Below are 26361 nucleotides of genomic sequence, written 5' to 3'. Positions count from 1 at the left end.
GTGGGAGTCTTAAAGACTAGACCACACCCCACCCTCTCCTCATCTCTGTTTCTAAGCACAACATTTTCTTCTTGAAATCGATCCACTTTGTCCATTTAATGCCACCATTTTGTTTTGGAAACAGCTGCATTCAAAGTTGGTAGGACTTGATGGTAGGACTGCTGAAAAGGACCTGGGGGCTATAGTGAACCACAAACTGAATATAAGCCATGAGTGTGATGCAACTACCAAAAAAAAAAACCCAATGTGATTCTGGGGTGTGTTAACAGGAGTGTTGTATGTAAGACACAGGAGGTAACTGTCCCGCTCTGCTTGGTACTGGTGAGTCCCCAGTCGGAGTACTGTGTCCAGGTCTGGGCATGACAACTTAGGAAGGATGTGAACAAATTGGAAAGAGTCCAGAGGAGAACAACAAAAATGATCAAAGGTTTAGAAAACCTGATCTATGAGGAAAGGTTGAAAAAACTGGGCATGGTTAGTCTTGAGAAGAGGAGACTGAGGGTCAACCTGATACCAGCCTTCCAGTATGTTAAGGGCTGTTATAAAGACGAGGGTGATCAATTGTTCTCCATGTCCACTGAAGGACAAGAAGCAATGGGCTTAATCTGCAGCAAAGGAGATGTAAGTTAGATTTTACTAAAAGCTTTTAACTAGAAAGGTAGGTAAACTCTGGAATAGGCTTCCAAGGGACTCCTTTTAAAAACAAATTGGACATACACCTGTAAGGGATGGTTTAGGTTTACTTGGTCTTGCCACATTGCAGGGGGCTGGATAGATGACTTCTCATGGTCCCTTCCAGCCCTACATTTCTAGGATTCTATGAAACTTTGTAGGAAACAAGCAAAGGGTCCTGGATGTGCAGATTATTGAAAGCAGAGGTATTTAACATCATCAAGCGTACAAAGTTTCATAAAATCCTAGAAATGCAGGACTTCAAAAAAAAAAAAAAAAAAGCAAAAGCATCCCACATCTAACACTATGCAGATGAGGTTATGAATGTAGCAGCGTAGTGTGTTCTGTTTCCAAAGCGCTATTTAAAATGCATGAAATATAAAATAATTTTCTTCTCCCTCCTTTTTTTGTTTTAATGGATTGCTTGAAAAATGGCTTGATCTTCCTCAGAGACTGGGTCATAATAAGACCATGCTATATGAAACATTCATCATTGTAACTGCCAGTGTCAGGATGTCTTTATTGGCCATTAGTTTCTGTCAGTGAGGAAGCCAGGGCAGGGCTAAGAAGAGATGAATGAGGGGTCAGAGGTCAGAGGCAAAGTACTTGGGAATTTGATGAATTATAAATTTGCTGTAGTTAACAAAAAGTTAAGTCACAATAGCGATAAAATATTCATCCGTTCATAGAAAGCAAAAAAAAAAAAAATTTGCAGAATATTTAAATTAAGATGGTTTCCCTCTAGCAGGCATTTTCATCAGGAATTCAGTCTGTTCTTGAATTTGACACAAGTTTCTGTAGTTAATAAAAATTGTGCAGATTAAACAAAATAAAGATTTAATAGCAATTAAACATCGCTGGGGAAGGGAAAAGTGCTTAGAGCCATTTTTATTTTTTGTCCGTTGCATGTAGAGAAACTGACAGATGTTTGAGTTCTAAAAGGGCATACTAAGAACCACCGCCTGCATTTCTGTTACTGCAAAACGATAGCGAAATAGGCCAGAAAGCGGTTTGATTCAGAATATCCATCAGTCTCAACCCCTGGGCTGTTGCTAGAGTTTGCAGCCACACTTTGCGTGGTCTGGTCAGTGACTGGACTGGAGTTCTCCAGAGTAACTACAGGGTGCTGCAGGAAGTGATGTTAGTCGCTCTGTGGCTGTTGCTCTTCCTGTCTCCTAATCTACATTGACTGCAACACTGTGCTTAATGTCACCTTTGTTAACAAGATTCGTTTTCTAACACGACCTAATTGTCTAGCAAAGATGAGCCCCTGGAATTAGTGGTGAGCCCGATGCCCCAGAATGGTAGTAGGGGTTGCTGTGGGTGAAGCAGATACAGGGCCAGAGGCTCAAGTGGTGTAGATGGGTGTAGCTCCATGTAGTTGTGCCCATTTACACCAGCTGAGGATCTGGCCCAGTATCTTCTAGCTGATACTTAAACAGGGTAATTGAGTATCTTGGTATAAATCCCTTAAGCAGCCAATCTCCCCCAATGCTGCTTTAACAACAAGCCAGATTTATTTAATGGTGTTTACAATGGCAGCTAGGTACCCACCTCCCAGTGAAAGCTAGTGGGAGTTGGGTCCTAACTCCCTTAGGGTACGTCTACACGTGAATCCCAGGACTAGGAGAAATACTCACTGTAGCTGCAGCAGTCTGAGGGGCTAAGCCGCCCCAAGCACACGCATCTGGCGTCAAATGGATGTGTACTCAGGGTAGCTAGCCCCTCTCTCTCTCTCTTTTTAGCATGCCAGCTCGATCAGAGCTAGAGGGAGTATTTCTACTTGAGCTGGGAATCACACCCCCCAGCTCAAAGTGGGCATGTATCCTTAGACTCTTTTGCTTGTTTGCCCCTTGGCATCCATCTGTATCTTTAGTTACCTTCGTAAGGCTCAGTGTCTGTTACACCTTCACAGAATCAGCCCTTTAAAACGTTTTCATAACTTTGTTAAAAACTTTTATCCATGGAAAACTTCAGGGGCATGTGGAAAAAATATGTCTGTTTAGCCAACTTCACACGCCGCTGGCGAGGTGTTTGGTATAAATACATAATTATACTGGTAGGAGTTATTGGCATCCCGTGAATATAATCTGAAATTATGAAGTAAAACTTTGATAAATGTTGTCTATTATGTGACACCACATATTAAGGAAGAATTATTCATTTGTGCCTCATGCTGTATCATTTATTTTTGCATTATACACAACCTCTCATGCTGCATGGCTCATTGATTCTCCTGTACTGTATCCTGCTGATTCTCACCTGATTAAAAATAAATTAGTTTACTCTAAGTGAGGTTGAAATAACCAAAAATAAAATCACGTTTCCATTAAACACCTATAGTTCCCACCTCTGAGGTATAAAAAAATGGGACATCTGGGATGATCCTAAGCATCTAAAACTGGACAGCTGGCAGCAAGAACCCTTGCAAATATCCCTGGACAGCTACCTCAAAGAAGAGCTGACTCGGGGAAAGCCAGGACAGGTGGCAACACTGTTAACACCTCCAATACCTTCTTCCAGGCCATTGTGTCCAAGTTCCTGCAGCACATGTCAATAGCTATGGCTTGGGAAACTCACAAGCTTTGCTTTATCTGGTATCTTTAAGGATTCAGGGAGTCTCAGGTTTCAGCAAGAGGGCACTATGCACACTGTAATAGCGAGTTTAGGTGTAATATTTAAGTGACCTTACATTTTTTATAGTCTCATGAATTTCAGAGTGTTGATGAAAAATTGACTCTCTAATTGGAGCTTCCCCCACACCCAGCATCCTGAGTGCAGTCCCTTAGAAACTTACTTATAAGAAAGTTAAAGGTGTCCCCCCCCTCCCGTTTTGTGTTATTTTATTTTTTTAAAGAAAGAAAACCCACGTATATATTTATTTTGTTTTCTAGGGTCCAAATTGATTGGTGCTTCTGCATGGCGAGAAGGTCAGAAGCTGGTTAAAAAGTTGCTTGGTCCACCTCCTAAATTTCCAAAGCTAAAGAGCACATCTGAAGAGCAGACCCCTAAAAATGACTCAGGTACAGTTACCTGTAGCTTCTGTGTTGTAGGGAGCAGGGGGAAAGATCCTGGTCTTTTATTTTGGCAAAGAAAATAAATAGTGGTTTAACACCCATTAAGAAACAAGAAGAAACAAATTGTGTCTTCAAGGTCATTATAAGTTCCTGTGATTAAAAATCATTACAATGCCTCAGCTCTCCACTAAACAGCCCCATGGAACAGTTACAATATCATTTGTACATTGTCAGTTGGCACCATGAGTCCATAGTGGTTGTGGAGACATGGCCAGTTGATAGCGTCGTGTTTGAACCAAGACCTTGGATGGAGTTGTTACAAAAAGCCCTTTAGATAAGGAGTCTGCAACTGCTCTTATATATTGAATGGTTTTTACATGGCAGGTCCAGATCATTCATATAACTGACCAGTGAAGTGTCCAAATGAGCCCTTACGATTTTGACTTCTAGAGAAAGCCTGTAGCGATTTTCAACCTGTGCTGAGGTTTTACTGCTAAGTAACAAACCTCAGGAAAGCCAAAGTTAGAAATGCAAATGCTGATGGACCTTGGGTGGAAAGTAGGTTCTGTGACTAGCATGTTCAACACAGACAGTGATACAGTAGAATCTCAGAGTTACAAACACCAGAATTACAAACTGACCAGTCAACCACACACCTCCTTTAGAACCAGAAGTACACAATCAGGTAGCCACAGAGAAAAAAAAAGCAAATACTGTACGGTACTGTGTTAAACTACTAAAAGAATAAAGGGAAAGCAGCATTTTTCTTTTGCACAGTAGTGTTTCAAAGCTGTATTAAGTCAATGTTCAGTTGTAAATTTTTTAAAGAACAACCATAGCGTTTTGTTCAGAGTTACGAACAACCTCCATTCCCATGGTGTTCGTAACTCTGAGGTAATACATTTATTGTCGCTTTAAAATGCTTTTGCAGAGCCTGGTAAAGAATTTCTAGCAACCCCACTGATGGAACAAAGCTCTAGGGAAAATGGTGCTTCTGGTGAAAGCGATGATCACATGTGGAACAGCAGCCCTTGGCATAAAAGCTGTCAGACAACAGGAGGCAGTTCCATTGAAAATGCCAGCAACGCACTGATTAGAGGTGCAAAGCAAATACTAAAGGATCTACATTTGCAAAACCAGTATTGTGAGGAATCCAGAAGTACAAGGCCCCAGAAAGATACTGAAACAAGAAAGGCAGAAGATCCAAAGCCATATCCAGGAATCAATCCTTCTTCAACTGAAATCAGCAGCATAGCTCCCTCTGATTACAGCAGAGACAAGACCAGGTCCTCAATAATGAAAGCTGGAATAGAGCCAAGAAATTGCAGCAGAGGAAAAAGTGCAATTCTTCCAAGAAGTAAGGGCTCAAACAGCCCAGGACAGAAAGCGTCCGAGAAGGAAAATGTTAATCAGCCTGCTCAGAAGAGGGCAAATGTAGGGAAAGCCCACTCCTACAGCCCGGATGTAGTTCATGAATTTATGCACAGAAAGGTTGAGGAAAGAAAGAAGAAAAATCTAGAAGAGAAAAAGTCTTCAAAGCAGGCCAGAGAGACAAGAGCTAAGAGGTTGCAAGAGGTGTACAGGAAACAGAAGGAAGCCTTTGCAAAGAAATCATGTTCTGGGGTGGCACAGACTTTAAACAGGGGAAGAGTTCCTGCAACACCAGGGTCTGAGTATAAACTTGCCCAAGTAAGTATGGAAAGGAAGATAAAAGAACAAGGATGGTGGTAGAGTGGGGGGAAAAGTCAAATTTTACCAGCTGTACCATGTTTGGAGGCTATTTTAAGTGTTTATATAAATTGAGTCATATCTGGAAAAATGCAGGAATTAAAGTTCTAATGATGATGATCCCTGCATGGGTTACCCGTGGGGTTGGAACTCTGGATCTTTAGGTGCAAAAGCGTAAGTTTCCACTGCTTGAGCTGAAAGAATAACTTCATTACTTGGCATCTGTAGTAGACTCTGTTCTGATTGTGTAGGCCAGCTATTAGATGGAGCGAAGACCAAACACTATTTTATTGTTCCAAAGTTCTTTAGCAGTTACATTCATTGTTGTTCTTTCATTTTAGGAACAGACAATGAATAGGAGCCTGGAAAGGAATTTTATGGAGTGGGTCCATAAAACATCACATGCTTTATTGAGAAGTGAGGAGCAGGGAAGCAGGTATTATATGAGCCATCTAGATATGAAAGTACATCTCTTAAGCCCTTTTTCTAGGGTGTCCTGGAGATTTGTCATAGTGTTCTGTTTTAAACTGTAATAAATAAAGACACTGGTTACTCAGCAACAAGAAAGGACTTCGAGTCTGATGTACCAGTTGCTGTCAGTTCCCACATTAAAATCTGCCTCACATACTAATGCAAGCACAATGATTAGAATAGAGCACTGGGAACTAAGAGTCCCGGGTTTCATGATCTGAAACTAACGTAAGGTGTCTGGGTAATCTCTGTGTGCTTCGTTTACCAGCCTCTTAAAAGCTTGATAGTGATACTTCACAGGGAGGTTGTGAGGCCTAACTAATTATTGCTTATAAAGCACTAAGAGATCTTCACAAAAGAAGGCCCGGTGTGAGTTATTTTACTGGTAGGTTTGGTCTCTCTCTCTCTCTCTCTCTCTCTCTAAGAATATTTAATTTCAAATGAGAGTTTTGTAGAAAAAACCAAACCCAATCCAACTGCGATGGTACTTTGCCCCGTGCACTGCTTGGTTCTAATAATCAGTGACTGAGTTATAAACACAGCCTGAGAATTTCGTGCAGTCTAGGCACAGCCCAATATTTCAGCCTACTTCTACGCTTCATATTATTAAAGACTTCAATTCTACAGCACTTAATAGACAAGCCTCTGAAGCTCTGTCCTAGACGTTAGCACCTCACTGTACATCTGCAGTCCTAGATTTGTCAAACATTTTCCAATCTCTGAGCATCAGTCTCTCTCTCTCTCGCTCTCTCATGAGCTGAGTTATTCATTGAGGACACTTTGTCTGGTCTCCTTCAAAGGTCAGCTTGACTTCTGTTGTTGTATCTTACTTCACGCACTGATGTTGTTCCCCTTTGCATTTAAACAGTGACTTACATCCAAAGACCACTCAACCACTTAAAGCAACAGAGACATTAGATTTTCCTTCTTCACTGGCATCTGAAAGTGGGTCTCTCAGCCCTTTGAACCTTAAAGACCTGGCCGTCTGCCCTTCTCCAGCTCCATACCTGCCTCCCCAGAGTTTTTTCCTTCCACTGAAAACTGCAAAATCTGGCCTCAAGGCCTCAGCTTCTGAGGACACTTCCAGCCCCTCTCTGTACAGAAATACACAGGATAGAGTGAAGGCCATTCATTCCCTAGCCAGGGAGCTTGGGGAGCGCATTGAGATGGCAACTGAAAGGCTGAGGGGAACAAGCAGGCTACAAGACTCTGATGGCAACGGAGGAGAGGAACATATGCCTTTAGCACCTAGGAGTCAGCAAAACAGGACCACGAACATACAAACACTCCTGGGTGTTTCGAGTCCTAATGGCTTCTGGGCTTCATTAGACCACACACAGGACGGTCTGGATAGGACTTCCTACGTGGATAGCCCTGAGGCAGCAGAAGCCCAGAAAAGGAAGGAGAGGATCCAGGCTCTTCTGTCCGACACGGTCGCTGTGAGTGAGGAGTTATCGAGGAGCTCCAGTTCTGTGATGCCTGGGAAAGCCCTGGAGGATGCGTGGAAAGGTAGGGTGTGGGGAGAAGATGCAACAGGGTGACTAACATTAGCATAGCGGGAGGCTTTCAAAGGCATGAGATGGGAATTAGCCACCCAGCTCTCACTGACTTTCAATGGCCCTTTTTCCTTTGAAAATCACCCCGTAGAAAACAGCAGGAACTAGCTAGACTCTAGGCCAGTGCCCTGTTTGCACATGTATGACGTGAACATTTTACCATATTTAGTAGAGGCTAGGGCAGTCTGGATCATCCCCTCTGAAGCCTTCAGACTCTGGAGAAGCTCTTCTCAGACCAGAACATCCCAACTCAAGCCCAGCTCTAACTGTTACGTTATTTGTTTGCATGGCTATACACTTAGCACTGATAATTCTCCCAGGGGAGTCCAAGTGGGGGAAATGTCTGGCCACCAGATGCTTGGAGCACTACAATACACCAAAATAAAGGCAGTTCCTACCTTACTGACAGAGGAAGGTGAGGTGCATAAGGAACTCCAGAGATGGGGGTAAAATTAATTCCCCAGCCTACCCATCGTATGCTCCTCTTGTGCACATAGAGGAAGTAGCAAGACTGTAGGTCAGACTGGATTGAGAAGAAGTTCACTATTTAGAAAACTGGGATAAGGATCTAACAGGTTTATTCTCCTCTTTTTGCACCTGTGAAGCTACAGACCTGGGTTCTATTTCTGGCTCTGCCACTGGCCTGCAACACCATCTCCCCCACCCCCTTGTGCCTCGGTTTCCCCATTTGTAAAATGAGAATAATAATGCCGACCCACCTTCCTGAAGTACTTGGAGATCTTAGGATAAAGAGAGCTGTATAAGAGCTAAGTGCTTCTACTTAAGCAGGGAGAGAAGAACAGATGCCAAAACATGGACCATTTCATTTCTGTGAAGAGTGTATTTATGCAAAACCTTCATTTGTCTTTTTAAAAGGTTTTACTGTGAATAAGGAATCTGATGTGGAAATGTGCCTGTTGCGAGAAAAGCCGATAATCAGCATAGTCTCTCCATCTCCCAGATTCCTCAACAGAAGGTAAACAAATCTGGTTATTTTATTTTCTGCTAAATGCTTTGCCCCCACGTACAGTTAAAATAAATGGCACCAATTCAGCATGGAGTACAACTGTTTTTTATTCCTTAGTCAGAGAATTGCCAAGTAGGCAGATTTTGACACAAAATATATGGAATTAGGGAGCCACCAATTTGTTCAGAGCAGGAAGATCGACAGGAAAATGTTGATAACCCCATTTTTTAAGAGATGGCCCTGATCCACAAAGTTTGAATCTTGAGCAAAACTTCCCTGGAATCTAGGGCAGACTGGGACCTGGGTTTCTCTCTCTCTCCCCCCAACCCCCACATCTTTTTCTGAAATGGCCATCAAAATATTATCCCAATATTCCGTGAGGTTCGTAGCTGTCCCGGGGAATGGAAAGAAGTGCCAAACTCATTGCCTGCAGTTTGCAGGAGTCTGCAGAGGTTGAGAGACCAGAAACTCAAAGCAAAACTCAGCTGCAGAGTTTTGCCTGGATCCTACCATACCTGGGCTCGTGCACAACTCAGGCCAGAAGCTGGGTTTGTACCACAAGAGTGTATCTGCAGTTGGGACTGCGGGTGAGAGTCGCAGCTTTCATGATAGCTCTCATCTAGTTAGCGTGTTAAAAACAGAATGTAGGCCCGCCAGTGTTAGCTGAGAGACAGGCGAGCTGCCCCAAGATCTTGCATGGGGGTCTCTAAGGAATCATAGAAATGTAGGGTTAGAAGGAACCCTAAGAGGCCATCTAGTCTATCCCTCCCACTGAGGCAGGACCATCCCTGGTGGCTGTTTGTCAAACACATATTTAAAAACCTCCCATGACAGGGATTCACAACGTCCCTAAGGTATTTCTACACTGCAGCTAGGTACCCGCGGCTGGCCCGGGGCCAGCTGACTCAGGCTAAGGGGCTGTTCAGATGCAGTGTAGATGTTTGGGCTCAGGCTGCACCCCAAGCTCTGGGACCTTCCCACCTCACAGAGTCCTGGAGCCAGGGCTCCAGCACCAGCCCGAACATCTACACCTCAATTAAGCAGCCCCTTAGCCCAAGCCCCATGAGCCCAAGTCAGCTGGCATGGACCAGACATGGGTTTTAAATTGCAGTGTAGACGTTCCCAAAGTGATTTCTTCCAGTGCTTAACTATCCTCAGCGTTAGAAAGTTTTGTCGAATATCTAACCTAAATCTCCTTTGCTGCAAACTAAGCTGATGATCTCTCGTCCTCTCTTCCGTGGACATAGAGAACAATTGATCACCTTATGTTCTGTAACTAATACTAGCACTTCTGGATCAGGTGAAGGAAGATGAGGCTAGAGAAAGCCTCCCTTATCTACTAGCACTTTAGGCTACTTAGAAAGCAGTGGGTCCAATCCTGCAGGGTGCCCAGCACCTTTGTCTCTCACTGATTTCAGTGGAGTTCTACCCAACACTTCCCAGAAGGCATTGCAGGATTCGGCCCTGCAGGACTAGGACCACCCGGGTACAATTCAATGATTGCCCACTAGGGAGAGCTATTAATCTATTGAACCCTTTTAGAGAGCCTTTTCACCTTTGCTTTTCTCCCTTTTAGGTTTTAAAAAGCATTGTATGCTGGGTTGTTTAAATTAAATTATAGAAGGAAGATCCATTGTTTCAGGGCCATCATCTGATTAGAGACCACATTGTGTGTTCTCGGAGACCTCACTGTACAAATCAAACACTTCCCAGGTGTACTTTGCAGAAATGTGTGAGCTCTTTAAGCAGTTGCATGGTGCAGCTGGAGAGCCCTAGAGTGTTGAGAAGCTGTTGAGAAGGTGTTGGGGTGACTGTTGATGGCTTTTTTCCCCTGCATGTTTCTGTAAGTTTTCTTTTGAGACACACATAAAACACTTTGATTAAATGAAGGTCATATACTTTGCAGAGGCTCCAAATTTCAGAGTTCAGGTTGGAGCACTATTCCAGTGTAGATAATTATCGCTGCACACTTTTAAAGGGCAGCACGCATCGGCCCCGAACTTGCTATCCTGATCGGTAATGAATACCCACAACTTCCCAACTCCTCCCAGGTACAGGCCTCTCATACCCAACGCCAGCTGAAACCAATGGGAATTTTGCAGGCAAAAGAGAAATTTCCCTTATCAGAGATCCCTGCAAATACTAAGCACAACTGGCCAAGTTATAGTCCTAACCTTTACTCACTTTTTCCTAGGTATAGGAAAACTTTAATTCCAAGCTTAACGTCTAGGTCCATCTATGTCAGTAGCTGATGGAGCTCTGCTTATGGACCAGTCTTTGCACTCTTAAACCAAGCTTCTATTTGGCAGGTGCAGAAGAATGTATGCTGAAAGCTCTGGGGTTGAAATTAACAGCAGACCCAATCCTGCAAGGTGCTGAGCACCCTCAGCTCCCAGTGATTTGTGGTGGGATTTTTATAGATGCCTAAGGGTGCTAGATGCCCAACTCCCATTGAAATCCCAGCCATGACCTTCTGGCAGGATTCGGTACCAATGGGTCTTCCTGATCCAGGCAAAACACCTACTGACGTTAAATAATTAAGTCAAGTGTCAGGAACCATTTCCTCATGGTGATTCCTACTAGGATGTAGAATAATCTCCGACGAGGATGGGACAGGAAGGGGGGCATTTAAAACCAGACTGAACTATGATGACTTTTGTACTTTTGTGCCAAGCACCACGATACATAGTTTACAGTCGACCATGCTTAGTTCTATACACTTACTTCTGTCTAAAGACATGTTGCTTGTATGGTGTTATTTATCTCAAAGACATTTAGAAAAGTAATATGCAGATCTTTCTTCCCTCACCCCTCCTCTTCCACAGAACACACATTGGTGTAACATATGGCATCGACAGAAGCAGACTAAATTGATTATCTTTATGAGTACCTAGTTAAATCTCTACTGATCTCCTTTTTGCAGAGGATTAAAGAGTGGTTTAGCCAATTGGATACTATAGATTCATTTACAGTAATTGTTTTCACTCACTTTACTCCTGAAGTTTGGGGGAGGGGGAGGCTAGGGGAGAGAAATTATGATGGTTGCAGAGTTAGCTTTGAGTGCATGTGTGTGTGCACACACGTGTGTGCATTATATCACACATACACAAATTTAAGTTTAGTTAAAGAGGGAGTGTGGCCGAGAAAGGTAATTTTGGAAGCCATGCTTTGAACATTTTGTATAAAATGGATTACATTAAGGTTTTCCCATCAGCCTTACATTCAATGCAGGCTTAATGCAGATGGTGGTACACAGAAAACTCCTTTCTTGTATAACATATTCTAGACAGTGAGAGCTATTTGTATAAATGCACTTAATTGTGTCATCTATGGGGATTGAGGAGTTAAATCTACACTGGACAGAGCACTAAACGAATACACCCCAGGTTTGGTCAGGGATGGACTTGTCCCTAACTTGCAGTTCCCAGGAAAAGGGAAGGCGTTTGTACTACTGAAGCCGGGATCCTTGAACCTGAGTGAGAATCAGAGCTCCAAGAGCAGATTCATCATTGCCTTAGAGAAAGTCAGCATTTGCTTTTCCCATTCTTGACATGTTCCTTCTCCTTATTGGGTGAGAGAGCAAGTGCAGCATAAGACTCAGGGCCATATCCTGCCCTGAGTTTTTCATTTCACTTCAAAACCACCAATATGATGGGCCAATGTTACTCTCACTTTACAAAGACGTAAATGCCGAGTAACTGCACTAGTCACTGGATTTACCTAGGTGTAATAGAGCACAGTTTGGCTGTTTGCCTCCTCCGGGTCAAATTCAAGCTCGCAGTTTGCGTACACTGGGAAGAAAGCAGAAGAAAGGCAATATTTGAAGTGTGTGGAATTGGATTTCCAGTGTTAGATTCTATTTAAATATTGAACTGCAGAATGCTCTAGCAAAAGGGAGACCTGCCGCTCTCTTCACATGCCGGCTGGAGTCTGCCATTCATACAGTAAATGCCTTCAATACGGCACAAGATTCTTTTAAGAAGATTGTTTGCGGCTTTACTGATCAAACAAAGTAAACAAGAGGGAAATGGAAATTGGAGAGAGAAATCCGGATAGCTCAGCTTACTGAAGTTATGAACAGTAATTACTGGAATTACTGAAAGGTAAAACCCCTTCTTTGTGTGCATCTACCATGTTCACAAAGGTTATGCTGATTTCTGTTCCAGTGGATCAGTTGCAAGGATTATGCAGCAGTTACGTCACCCATGTACAGCACAAAAGGTCGCGAAAGCATAAACATCCTTTGAGAGAAGCCCGGTTGCAGATGCTCTGCGCCTCTCAGGATCAGGCCCACTAGCTTAAGAAGCTGTGGGGTCTGTTATTCTCATCTTGATGCCTAGGATTTATATACAACTCTCATTCACACTAATGGAAGTGAGGTGCAGAAATCCGCCTGAATCCAGATGGGAATAGACCCTCAGTTGTAAATGACAAACACCAGACAAAGTAGAAATAAGATAGATTGTGCTGATCTCCTGAACAATGCAATTATGGAGAAAGCAGAGCCCAGTTTAACAAGCAGAGTCAAAGAAAGTCCTTCTGGCGTCACGAAATGTTTTCACCAATAGAAGCCTTCACACAAAGAATCACAACCCTATTGCGATCGCTGCCTTGAGAGATGAAAAGATCAGTGGAGGTACAAAACATGGATGTGCAGGATGAAAGGCAGGCTCTGATTGTGGGTATCTCCAAGCTCAGACCATTGTCAGCTGAGTAACCTCTAGTGATGGTGCTATAATGATAAGGAGGGTGGGGGTAGGAGGGAGCCGAGAATGGCTCTTTTGGATATTCCATAACTGAACTCCAATTCTGCCCTTCAGTGTATAGTCTAGGCAGCCATTCTGTGTAGGGGAGAAGGAATTTCTCATGCAGAGCCTCTGACCTGAAAGCTTTTAGTCAATATCCCCTATATCAGGGCATTGTCTTCCTCACTTAGCCAGTGGTGGACTAGACAATAGGGGGAATCAGGATGCCTGGAAATTAGAGATGGGCCTAGATCAAAGCTCTGGCTCTGAACCACCACAAACTTTGGACTGCTTGAAATCAAGATCCTAATTTTGCAGCTCAGGCCTATAGCCCTGATGTAGAGTTATATAAAGCAAAGATAGAAGAGGCGTCTTTTGTATAAACAGTGATGGGACTAATCAGTGAAGTAAAGAGAACAGTCACCTTGCCCAGGAATAAGGGAATCAAAATTAAGAGAGACCCAGGAGTGAAGGTCCCACTTAAAATTCAGGAAGAATGGGCATTCACTTGGGTAGCCAGGAGACATAAGATGGTCTTTTATCCTGCTTCAGGATAAAAGCAGGACAAGAAGGTGGAAACATAGCTCTGCCTAGATTATGTGAATGTGGCTGGGAAAGTTGATGAACATAATGGGCGAAAATCCTGGCCCCACTTGAGTCAATGAGAGTTTTGCCATGGCCTTCAAGGGAGCCAGCATGTCACCTTATACCTGAGTATTTATATGTTAGGCTGTTATTGAACTAGGAGTGGGTGAAAAATAATGAGCCAAGTTCTGCTCTCAGGGCCAGATCACACCATCAGTTATTTTTCAAACTGAATTCCCTTTGAAACAACAGATGACTGATATAAAAGCTTGAAGTATATTTTCTGTTAAAGAAACGAGAGAGAGAGATTGTCTCATATAAGCAATCACATAGTATGAAGGATAATTAAATACACTAATGCTGGTCAGAACTTTTTGAACAAACTCTGAATTCAAAAAGAAAAAAGGCCTTTTTCAAATAGGAATGTTTGTGCGGCTGGCTCCTCAGCTGGTGGAAATAAGGACAGTCCCATTGCAGAGAGGTGCTGATTTACATGAGCTGAGGATCTAGTTCGTCATGTTGAAACAGGTACAAGTCAAGACCTATCGCTTTGAGAAGCTCCATTCAGTATCAAATTACAGGTCACTTCTGTGGGATTTCAGCTCCTTTTTCCCAGTGACTCAGCCGTGCCCCTTTTTCCTCTGTGTTTGGGGAGATCCGTGCCCAAAGGCTTTGATCCTGCCCAGCACAGGGGGGCTGTGGTGCCAGCCTACATGCAAGTTGAAAGACAATGAGCAGAATGGCGATTGCCAAGGAACCAGACCCTGCATTGGAGCAATGCTGCATGGCTGTCCAATCGCCCCTGCCCAGCTGCAGGACTGAGGCCTGAGAGGGGAACCTATGCCTCATAAGGATGAGGATTGCGCTGAAGTCTGCGTGCGCTGAGACATACCTGTTGGACTATGCTCTGCCCCTTTGACTCCGTGCATCAGGACACTTGAATTTATGATGCTCAGTCCAGGCAGCTCCGCCTTACTTCCACCTCTGGCTCATGAGTAGCTACCTGCACTTCCACTTGTTCTGGAGTATGTGCTCTGCTACGTACCACGCAAGGGCTGGCAGACTCAAGACCAAAATGGCAAGCTCCACGCACACATGACCTACGCCAAGCTACGCTTTCTATTCAGATAGCAGGCAGGTGGATGTAGGTTAAGAACCAAGAGAGAGAGCACCTCTATTCCCCTCTATCACCATATTCCCTTTAGGCCCTGATCCGACTCCCACTGAGGTCAACAGGAGTCTTTCCACTGAGTATTATGGGAGGTTGGATCCGGCCTTTGATCGCCATCCTTTCTGAGGCAGGATATGTCATTTTCTGCATGATCCTTAAGGAAGCAATGTAGCCAGTTAAGAAACTGACAGAAAATGCGAATCCAGATACCAGACCCAAGGTACTTGCCAGAGACAAACACTAGAATTCCGTCCTTAGAAATCCCTTTCATCTCTCCCTCCTCCATCTTTGTACTCGCTCTCTGAAGACGGCATCCAAGGCACAAGTTGGTAGGAGCCGTTCTACTCGTTTGAACTATTTCTGGGTCATTCTGTGCCAGGAAAAACAAAGAAAAGCTTATTAATGAAAAAAATGAAATGGGATTTCCCTAAGCTGATTGCTGATTAAAAAAAACCACAAAAAACAAACACAAACCACCACCAAAAAAACCATTTCCACACTCATTTTTCTGTATAAAAACCATCTGTCACCATTTCAGCCTGACTCGGTCTCCCCGCTTTGTTTGAGCTGCTGCAGCTAGATCAATAGATGCCCATTTTCACGCGGTCCTTCCTAATCTTTTTAGCTAAGCTTCGTGCAGGGTTTTTTTTAAAAATTCACAGTGGACCTTGTATCCATGTAGCAAACAGGCAATGAGCTGCTTTGCACTCAGACACACACAGCTCAAATCCAGGCTAAAAGTGGCCTGACTGATCCTGTCGGACCTTTCAGCTTAGGGGTATAGGAAAAAGAAGCTGATTGGGATTCCTAGGCTGCATTTTGACGTGGTTCACAATGTTAAAGCATTTACACTTATTACAGAACTTAGCTGTGCCTTAGCCATGCTCACCACAAGTCCTAGAAACAGGACACAGAGCGATACTTTGCATTTCCATAGCACTTTGTATACAAGGATTTCAAAGAACTTTGCAAACACCTAGGGCGAGGTTGTGCAGCCCTGACTCATGGCAGTGGAACAAGTACTCACTAATGTGAGCATGGATTGCACAATCCAGCTCTGATAAATTAAGCCTCAAAACAGTGAGTTAGTTATTTCTGTTTTCAGTAGTGGTGAAAAATCCAGCTCTGAGCAAGTAGTAATTTGGATGGGCAGTTAGGTGCATTTTTCGCTTGTCTATCACCATCAAAGTACAGGAAGGGAGATTTTGTATATTGACTGGTACGTTTTTTGGTCAAACTTTATGTGACGTTTCAATTTATAAAAGGGCTAATAAATAAACAGACGCTTTACTAAATGGTTAATGTATTGCTACAAAGTCCAGCAAATTGCTTATAACCGTACATAACACTTTCTAGTGATGTGTTTATAACCAACTATAAAACAGATTACTCATCTCTGTATCTCTGTTTATAACGTGTTTGTTAATGGAATCTAACAATAAAGTGTGACTTTTTTAAATGCCAGTTTTGCTGGTCTGTTTTATAGATGTGGAAGCTGACAGAGGGCAGGTGACTATACACAAGGTCACTCAATTAAATGGAGTTGGGAACAGAACACAGGACTTTGACCCCCAATCCCTTGCTCTTATCTTATAGACCATGCTTCTTCTCCAGTCCTCTGCGCAGTTCTGCTTCTCCTTCCCAACTTCCTATTTCTTTTGTTTGTTGGTTTGTTTAGCAGAAAGTGTCTTGCTGAGCATTCATTGAGAACAAGCCTTCACAATGAGGACTCCGAGGTATTCCGCCCCATTTTGTGATTCTGCCTGGCCTCGGACCAGGCTCATTGCCTCTGCCTCAGTCTCCCTATCTGTAAAATGAGAATAACGATCCTCAGATTGTAAGCTCTTCAGGATAGGGGCCATCTTTATGGTTATGTGTTTGTATAGCACCTTGCACAATGGGGCCCTGATCTGGGACTGTAGCAATATAAACAACCACAAAATTCCTTACCACTCATTCGTCTTTGTAAGGTACTTTGAGATCCTCAGATGAAAGGTGCTATAGAATCACACAGTCTTATTGTTATTATAGGTTGAAGCAGGAAGATTCTGCAGTCATACAAAAGATTTTGTTCGTCCGTTTCAGTATTCACGATTTCCTCAGGAGATTGTGTGTGAGAGTTTAGTGACACTACACATAGCTTCCATTTATTTTACTTCCCCAGGGTCCATTGAGAAATGCACAATCAGGCTCAACACTGAATGACAGGTTGACACAGTGGGAAAAATCCATCCCTGGTATAATTTGGATGTAAATCTAGAGTCTATTGATTTAACTCAAGACAAATTTGACCCATTTTATCTTGAAGTCAAAATTATAACAAGAAAAAATATAATCGGGTTAACCTAATACAGTATTTGGAAATACCATTATCTTGTTCGCATGTCATTCAGCAAATTTTTGTTGTTGGTTTAACAGTCCAGAGAGAGAACCAGCAAATCAAAGGAATCACTGCACATTTGATGCTCTTTCTGAAGCTCAGAATCAAGTGGAAATTGCTCCACCCTCTTCTAGACGAAGTCTCAGACCATCTCACGATCATGGATTTGAATCCCGCGCTTCTCCAGTCAGAAGAATTGGCATGCAAAAAGAATTTGAGGATGATGTTGGTAAGACAGCATTTAACCAAGTAGTATCACAAAATGCAGTAAATATTCATTACATTTCTGAGGCAATTTGTAATGCTATCATATGTTCCCTCCAATTTTTATCCAGCTGTAGCTGTGATAAACATGCCCCATTAAGAAGAAATACACTCATTGTGATGCTTCTATTATTGTCATATGCTTTTGTAACCCCACGAGAGGATCTCAAAAAGCTTTACGATTAACCCTCACCATCCTCTTCTTTGGTACATTTGGGATATTATTCCAGTTATGCCGAAGGAGAAACTGAGGCAGACAGCTTTTAAACAAGTTAATCAAGGTCAGTGGTAGAGTTAGGAGTTGAACTCCGGAATCCTGGGGCATTGGCAGGAGAAAGGTTGGTGCTGCACAGCAACATCACTTTTATAGTCTAATGTTTGCCAAAAAACAAGAGAAAGTTTGTTGCTGAAAGGGTTAAGGAGAAAACAATAGCAAGCCTGCCTTTGCCAGAGGAGACCTTGGCTTCCTTTTGCCAAACAGTAGCAGATGGTGCATTGTTTCAAGGGCTTTTCAGAGACAAAAGAACAAGATCAGATAACCTTTCCCCAAAGAGGGTACTTTGAAAAAGCCCTTGCTCTTATCAAGGATTCTTCATTGTTGTCCTACAAGATTGTATATGCAATATTGGATTTCTGAGGTGGGTGAGCAATCAGCGTTATTTATTCTGTCTCTTCCTCAGCTTCCAGCAAATAGGAGGGGCATTTCAGAGGCTTGGACAATAAGTCTCTTGTCTGCCGAGTTTCCTATTAAACAAAGAAGGTTTCACATCCAGTATTGATGAATAAGGGCCCTGATTCTGCAATCTCTTGATCAGCGAGGAAAACACTGCCACATACAGTTTCTGAATTGAATTATAGAAAATTCTGCCTGGCTTGTATACAGGAAAACGTCATCTTTGCAAACCTTGAGTATTTGCAGACATCAAGGGAGTTTGACTGAATCCAGCCCCAAGTTTGATTGTAAGCAGGGTAGCTTCCAGCCTGTCACTTCTTCCTAGGTGAGGCAAGGTATTGTCATTTTTAGGGACAATATAGATTTGAACTACAGGCCACAAACAGCTCTGCTCACCACTGGTGTCAAATGGGAGATGCATATGCAGATGAAAGACAGCATTAAATGTTCCCAGAACTAACAACAAAAATCAGTTAATACTAGTTACACCCTTTTGCAGAAAAGAGTGCAAGCCATTTCTGCAGTGCAGTGCAGATTGTAGAATGGTATGTAATTATATAGACCATTGCAAAATGTAAATATTTACTTTAAAAATATGTCTGCATCCCCTAAGTACTAATTGCTACTGAACATTTTCTTTGCAGGATAATGAAATCCTTAAAGTGTACAATAGAAGGCAGTCAAACAAGCGGAAGCTTGCAAAATATCTAAGATTTGTTAGTACCTACCACCTAGAGTTAAGTGAATGAGCCCATCCTTGGCTCTTGATACCTGAACATTGTCTTATAAAAAGAGACCATATGAAATCCACAGCCCCTCTCATATACAATGGACTGCCCACTTCATATATAAAGCTTGTTCACTGTGACAACTAACATCCATCTCTGCAGAGGCTCACTGGAAACATGGTAGCACACATCTGTAATAGAGGGACACACCAATCAATTTAGGCAGAAAATATAGTTTAACTTCATACTGGTGTGAGCTGGCAAAGAAATGTTTTCCAATTCTGATTAACACCCGCCATTCCTATTGGGTCCTGGGCTGCCTTTTTCTTTGACGCTGCCCATCATTAGCTCAAGACCGAGACGGGACCACAGGTTAAAAGGTCATTGAAAGGTGGCAGCCCCAAAAGTCGTGCTCTTTTTTTCCTGTTTTAGGAATTCCCCAGCAGTTTTAATGAGTTTTGGCTGTATAGGAGTTGGCACTGTAATAGTTGAGAAGATTTGTGTTATCTGCTATAGATCAAATCTTGCTCCTGTTGAAATCAATGGGAGTTTTCCAGGCGATGGAACCAGAATTCCACCTTAAAGTGTGTGGTCCTCCAACGCTCACATATGTATTGGGGGAGATTTTGAGAGGCACAAACAGCAGTTAAGCCCTTATGGGCTTGTCTACACACAACATTTGTACTTCTGTAATTATATTGGGTTAGAAATAGATATAATTAAAGCATAGTGTGGATGGAGATATACTAACATAAAGGTACAGCTTATTTAATATCTAGGTTAACGTGTATGCTATTTAATAGATCATCTCGTAAGTACTTAAATCCATTCTGAAAAAGGGAGTTAGGTGCTTTTAATATTTTACCCTTAATGCTCATTCCTGTGACTGGCCTCATTTTCAGTTAAGAGGACTTGTGGGAGTAAGGTCTTTTCACATGCATGTGGGTCGCAGAATCATAGTGCATGTTTGGGTCAACTGGAATGAATAGTTTGGGAACTTATAAGATGAAAGATGGTGGATTTTAAATTGAAATTCACAGTTGCACCAAGATTTCCCTTTTTTTTTTTAAATTCAAGCTACAGTACAGCAAATGTTTCAAACTATTTCATTAGAGTCAGGAGTGTAAGTGCAATCTGAGTTTATAGCCTTAAAATGTAATAATTTCATTTGAAGTACAAAGAACAGGAGTATTCATACAAAAAACCATTTCCCTCATTTACAGACTCTTAATAATCTTTTGTATCACTAGAGGGAGCTACCCTCTTGTTTGTAGAACATGGAGAAATGATTAAATTAGTGGAATCAAAGCATGGCAGATAATTGTAACAGCACTGCTTCGATTAATTGTCCTCTGACTGAAGAGCTTGAGATAAGACGCCTTTGGTGTTTTGCTTTGAGATAACATAGTAGAAACCAAAGCATAACCTCCTGTATTTCACAAGAGCTTACAACCTTGTTCCGAGCAAAGCTCTAACAAGTTTGATCTTTGACTTCCAACTGACTTTAAAGTATTTTGTGATGAGCCTCTTTCAGTGTGGGGGCATCAAAGTGTGGTTTTCCCCTTGAATCAATAACAAAAATTGCTCTGATTCTCATCACTACCAACTTTCCCCTTCTTTGACCTAGTACCTTTCGCCTTTTGAGAGGGCTGTTTGCATTGTTCATTTATCTGGCAGATAAATCAGACCATGGACTGTTTGTGCAGTAAGAGACCTCCCACTGCCCCATTCTGAGTCATAACTATTCTTCTCCCAAGTCCTAGCATGCCATTACTTGAAAGATCCCACTCCAAGAAATGTCCTGGGCATGTGACTCCTACACTGAAGCAACCAGCATTGCTTTCGCACCACTGGCTGCACATCAAAAGTGCAGTGGATTGGGAGAATTCAATCCAAACATAACTGATTAAAAATAGAAATGATGGAGAGTTTTACATCTTTGACCAGCTGTATTTTAAAGATTTAATAGTTCATCTTTCTCTAGTCCTGTGTAAAGGCTGGAACCGTAGCTCACGTGCTCCAGTTTGGAGTGATCTCCATGCCTAGGTCTGCTCCCATTAAGTAGTGACAGAAGCCAACTGCTTTGTCGCTGCGGAAACTGCCATAGGTAGCAATTTTGGCTGCCTCCTGGACTGCTATGCGGAGTTGCATCAGGCCTGCTAGTTGAATTTTGGCCAACCTCTTATGCCGGAGGATTTAGAAAGAAGCACAAAATATGATGAAGGACAGAGAGAGTAGGCAAAATTATTCCCCGAGATTAACAAGCAGATATTATGAAGACCAGCCAAAAATGTGGAAGTGCTCAGCTTCCAGGTAGATTTATTTATATAGAGAAAGATTAGAAACAGACACAAAAGCTACAGTTCAGCAATGTACACAAGACTGCCAACAGTCCCTTTCATTCTCATGAGATTAACGTACATAATTTTAAATGTGCACTTAGTCACATGGGACTACTCACACGCTTAAATAAGTACCTTGCTGAGTCAGGCCGCAGGTTAGAATTTTAGCCATCTGATTCACTGCTTGTGGTGTTTAATTTTTGCAGCTCTCTCAGTTTAGATCGTGAAAGTAAACCAATCAGTTTCACTTATCTACAATCTGTTCCTGATCACTCTCCCTTTCAGACTCTCATGCACTAGTGCAGTGTTGAAATGTTTAGGTTGCAAACAATGCAGAGGATGTTTTCCCCTTCCCATCACAAACTGTTTCCACTGGATTTTTATTTCTTTAATTCATGGAAACATTTATCATCAGGCTGAAATTGTGAAAAGCTTGGTTCAAATTTGACCTGACGTTTTCCCTCCTCCTATAAGGTTATCATGTCACATGTGGCTGGACTTTCCATTGTGAGATGGACTCTATTAATCCCTTTCAGAAGTTAAGGCCAAGAGGGACCACTGTGATCCTCTAATCTGTCCTGTGTAACACAAGCCAGAGAATTGCCCTGAAATAAGTCCCAGAGCAGATCTTTTAGAAAAACATCTAATCTTGATTTTAAAATTATCAGTGATGGAGAATCCACCATGACCCATGGTAAATTGTTCCAATGGATAATTACTCTCACTATTAAAAATGTACACCTTATTTCCAATCTGAATTTGTCTAGCTTCTATTTCCAACCATTGGATCGTGTTATACCTTTTTATGATAAACTGAAGAGTCCATTATTCAATTCTTATTCCCCGTGGAGATATTTATAGACTGCCATCAAGTTATCCCTTAACCTTCTCTTTGCTAAACTAAATAGATTGAGCTCCTTGAGTCTATCACTAGAAGGCAGGTTTTCTAACCCTTTACTCATTCTCATGGCTCTTTTCTGAACCCTCTGCAATTTATCAGCACCCTTCTTGAATTGTGGACACCAGAACTGGACACAATATACCAGCAGCGGTTGCACCAGTGCAAATGCATGTATGATCCTGAGCTACTGAACCCCCTTGCAGGCTCTCTTACATGGAAAAAGAAAGCTCTTCACAAGAATTATTCCAATTTTACCATAAAGGAAAAAAATACAGCAAGAGAGTAGTCCCCAAATGACACTTACACACATTTCAAGTCGCAAGTGCATCTCTCTGTAATAATTGGTTTGGAATGAGAGCTGACACCGGCAGATAAAAGGGAAGCTGTCCTTGAATAAAGCAACAGTAAGTGCTTCTGTCTAACTCCAACTGATTAGAAAAATGAGACTTTTAGCCCAGCTTGTTAAATTCTATCTAGCAGGGATTCTGCAGGGTTTACTTAGATTCTGCAGGTATAGCGGAAAGTGATTTAATAAATAGCCTCCGTGAACGCACCCCTCCAAAATGTCCTTTTAAACATAATTGGAATGGAATGGAGGGTGTGAAATGTAGCCAGGTAGGTGGGGTTTTGAATACAGGCTGCTTTGACTGCAAAAGATGCATCAGGATATAGCCACACTTTGGATAACATGGAGGTGCTCTATCCAGCTTGCTTTTATTCTAGGCGTATGTAAGAACTAGGTGCACTTGCATCATCTGCATAGGCAAGTTCCCTCTACAAGTTCTCTAAAACTGCAGCTGATCGGCTCCATATTTATCTGTGTGGCACATCCTCCTGTGCACACAATGAATGAGGTTCTGCACTAAGCCTTCAACAAGCTTCCTTGTATACACACTGCCAGGGAACAACCCTGAAGCTATTTTAAGTCAGGAGATAGACAGTCAAGATGGACAATACCACGTGCTTTAGCGGAACAACATGAGCTCCCAGTGAGTAATAATGTGACCTCACATTAACCTTATGTTCAAGAGGAATAAAGCAGGATGGAAGTGATGCAGCAAATCACTTATTCACCGTGGAGAAAGTATCGTTTTGATGCCTCTAATCTATATAGCAGCAACACTTTCAAGTTTGGAGGATAAGCTGAGGCTACCTCACAGTCATAATTATATCCTGGAGAATCTCTTCCAGATTCCTGGCCACAACTTTGGCCTGTCCCAGGTGTTAGAATACCTTTAAACCACCAGATAATTTAAGCAGAATGAGTGTTTAGAACCTTACTTTGTACACTTGTATATAAAATTAGCTTATATACAAGTATATAAAAGAGACACCCTGAAATGGCTGTTGAAAGTGATGACAGATCCAGTAGAAGCTAAGAAACTGCTCTCCTGTTTCTTCTCTGCTACTCTCTTCAATACATGTAAGATCTTGCTATGCAATCAACAATTCTTTCCCAGCTATGTCATTAAAAATGTGAGATTCCACCATTTTTTGGATAAAGTGCCTCGTAACATTTCACCAGATCAGTATTGCCAGCCTCAAGCAAGCAAAAGTCACGAGTCAGGCCCCAAAAATCATGGGATTGTCTTAAAAAAAGCATGTGATTAAAAAAAAAAAAAAGTGATGGATTCTTTACATTTGCCTCCTGGTTTGTGTCTCTTTAGGGCACACTTGCTTCACTTTTTCAAGCTTTTCTCCGGAACCAGGAGAGCTAGATACATACATTGTTAAAAAAATGAAAGCTGAGATTCTCATGCACTCTTCCCTGGATTCCAGAAACTGGGACTTTATTAAAAAAGCACCAAATATCATGTAAGCTGGTGACACCACATGACATCAGTGAAACTGATGACAGAGCTCTTAATCACCTCGCAAAATGGCAACAACTTTCCTGTAGGAAATCTGAATACATTTGGGGCAATGATATTTTATTTCCCCCACCTCTGTGTCCACATGTCATGATGCTTTTTAGGTTAAGAAACGCACACACGTTCTGCAGCACTGATAGAAGTCCTATGCAAAAGAGGCTTTGGCATTTTAAAAACCTCCATAGGTAAAGCTAGCAATGAGATTTGGGAATGTTTGGACTCAAACTATACTAGCCTGACTCATCTCCCTTCATTCAAACAGCCCTGAAATTCTGGGCGGGGGGAATGCAGCTCTGGATCCAGATTTTATCTGAAATTTATAAATCAGGCCCTCTTCTACTTACAATACACACAATGATCCCTTTATGATGCTCATTTCTGACAGTGACGCAGCTCAGAGTAAATATGTAACCTGTTTGAACAGGCGTAACAAATTCATCTGAGAAGCTTTATATAGCCAAGAACATATCATTAGTAAACATTACATCACCTATAGAGCAACAGACAGGAGAATTATAATAAGGAAGTAGCACTGAGATGGAAACACCTAGAGAGAGAAGTGTTTTACCCTCTTAGAAGTGACTGCATTGATATGCCGCGGTTATGGATTTGCTCCTCCTTGACAAAGTGAAAGAATCACAACTGCAGTGCAGTGCTGAGAGAAGTGGGCAACATGGAGGAACAGGTGCAGTGCAGATAGAAGTCAAACTGGTGGATCCAGGTTTGAAAGCTTTTATTCTAATTTTATGTACATCAGTCTGTGCATTCTGTAGGGGCAGACCCGAGCGTGGGGGGAAAGGTGGGATTACTCCCCTTGGTACCCTCCAGATTCCAGACTGCACCAGGGGCTGTAACAGCCATGAGTACATTAGAGCACTCCCAGCTGATCTAAGTTATGGCAGCCAGCCCTCATCCACTCCCACTGCCAGCACACCCCCACCCCATTTCTCTGCCCCTCATGTTTCAAGGGTTTATGCTAAAAGATGATCTAGTAGCACAGAAGGGAGCAAAATCACTTGGAGCTCTTTGAGCTAGAGACATTTTTTCCCTTTATCTGAGTATGCAGCATTGTTACAGCCCTGGCTGTGCCCTCTCCCCTTTGTGGATGGTCACTAGCCTGCTGTATGGGACCCAGCCTTTGGATCCTGCCTGCTTCCAAGCTCACTGGGTTTGGGCAGCATCCAGACACTGTCTTTAACTCTGGCCTCTGAGGCACACTCTTGGCATGCAGCCTCCCTGCCTGTAACCCCCTCTCTGGGATGTGGGACCACATAGTCCAGCTGCTGCATTGTCCTAAGCCTCAGGACCAGCACTGGACCGCATCCCAGTCTCTCCTATAGCTTATGCACGCTCCCTTAGCGCCACAAACACAGACATTGTTCTTAGACAGTACAGGAGATTGCATAGCTCTGTCTAAGCTCACAGACACCTATATGCTCTCCCTGAGTCCATGCTCACCTTTGCCTGAGTCTCAGAGACTCCAAGGCCAGAAGGGACCAATATGATCATCTAGTCTGACCTCCTGCACAACGCAGGTCACAGAACCTCAACCATCCACTCCTGCAATTGACCCTGACCTACGACTGAGTTATTAAATTCCTCAAAATCATGGTTTAAAGACTTTAACGTATAGAGAATCTACCTGCAAGTGAGTCATGCCCCATGCTACAGAGGATGGCAAAAAAACCTCGGCACCTTTGCCAATCTGCCTTGGGGGAAAATTCCTTCCTGGCCCCAATTATGGTGATCAGTTAAACCCTAAGCATGGGGGCAAGACTCAGCAGCCAGACACCCAAGAAAGAATTCTCTGTAGTAACTCAGAACTCACCCATCTAACATCCCTTCACAGGCCATTGGGCATATCTACCACTAGTAGTCAAAGATCAGTCAATTGCCAAACAAGGCTGTCCCATCATACCATCCCTGCCATAAACTTATCAAGCTCAGTTTTGAAGCCAACTTGAAGGCTATTCCAGAACTTCATTCCTCTGATGGTTAGAAATCTGCATCTTATTTCAAGTCTAAACTTCCTGAGAGCCAGTTTATATCCATTAGTTCTTGTGTCCACATCGGCTCTCCCTCCCTGGTATTTATCCCTCTCATGTATTTATAGAGAACAATCATCTCTCTCCTTAACCTTCTTTTGGTTAGGCTAAATTAGCCAAGCTCTTTGAGTCTCCTCTCAGAAGTCAGGATTTCCATTCCACAGATCGTCCTAGTAGCCCTTCTCTGCACCTGTTCCAGTTTGAATTCATCTTTCTTAAACATGGGGGACCAGAACTGCACACAA

The 26361-nt window shown here is 42.6% G+C and overlaps 1 protein-coding gene across 1 annotated transcript in view; it reads left to right on the top strand.

Annotated features, from left to right (window-relative positions):
* Nucleotides 1-26361, top strand: part of CCDC187 (coiled-coil domain containing 187) — a 69499-nt gene that overhangs the window by 11062 nt on the left and 32076 nt on the right. The window contains exons 8-13 of the mRNA XM_067541601.1: nt 3567-3695; nt 4621-5378; nt 5759-5853; nt 6757-7397; nt 8321-8420; nt 17331-17521. Coding sequence (XP_067397702.1) covers nt 3567-3695; nt 4621-5378; nt 5759-5853; nt 6757-7397; nt 8321-8420; nt 17331-17521 — 1914 coding nt within the window. The remainder of the gene's footprint in view (nt 1-3566; nt 3696-4620; nt 5379-5758; nt 5854-6756; nt 7398-8320; nt 8421-17330; nt 17522-26361) is intronic.

Source organism: Emydura macquarii, unplaced genomic scaffold, assembly GCF_026122565.2.
Source record: "Emydura macquarii macquarii isolate MOO-44397 ecotype Brisbane River unplaced genomic scaffold, CSIRO-AGI_Emac_v2 contig_691, whole genome shotgun sequence".
NCBI lineage: Eukaryota > Metazoa > Chordata > Testudines > Chelidae > Emydura > Emydura macquarii.
The sequence above is the reverse complement of the archived record's forward strand: the minus strand, read 5'-3'. Positions and strand labels throughout refer to the sequence as shown.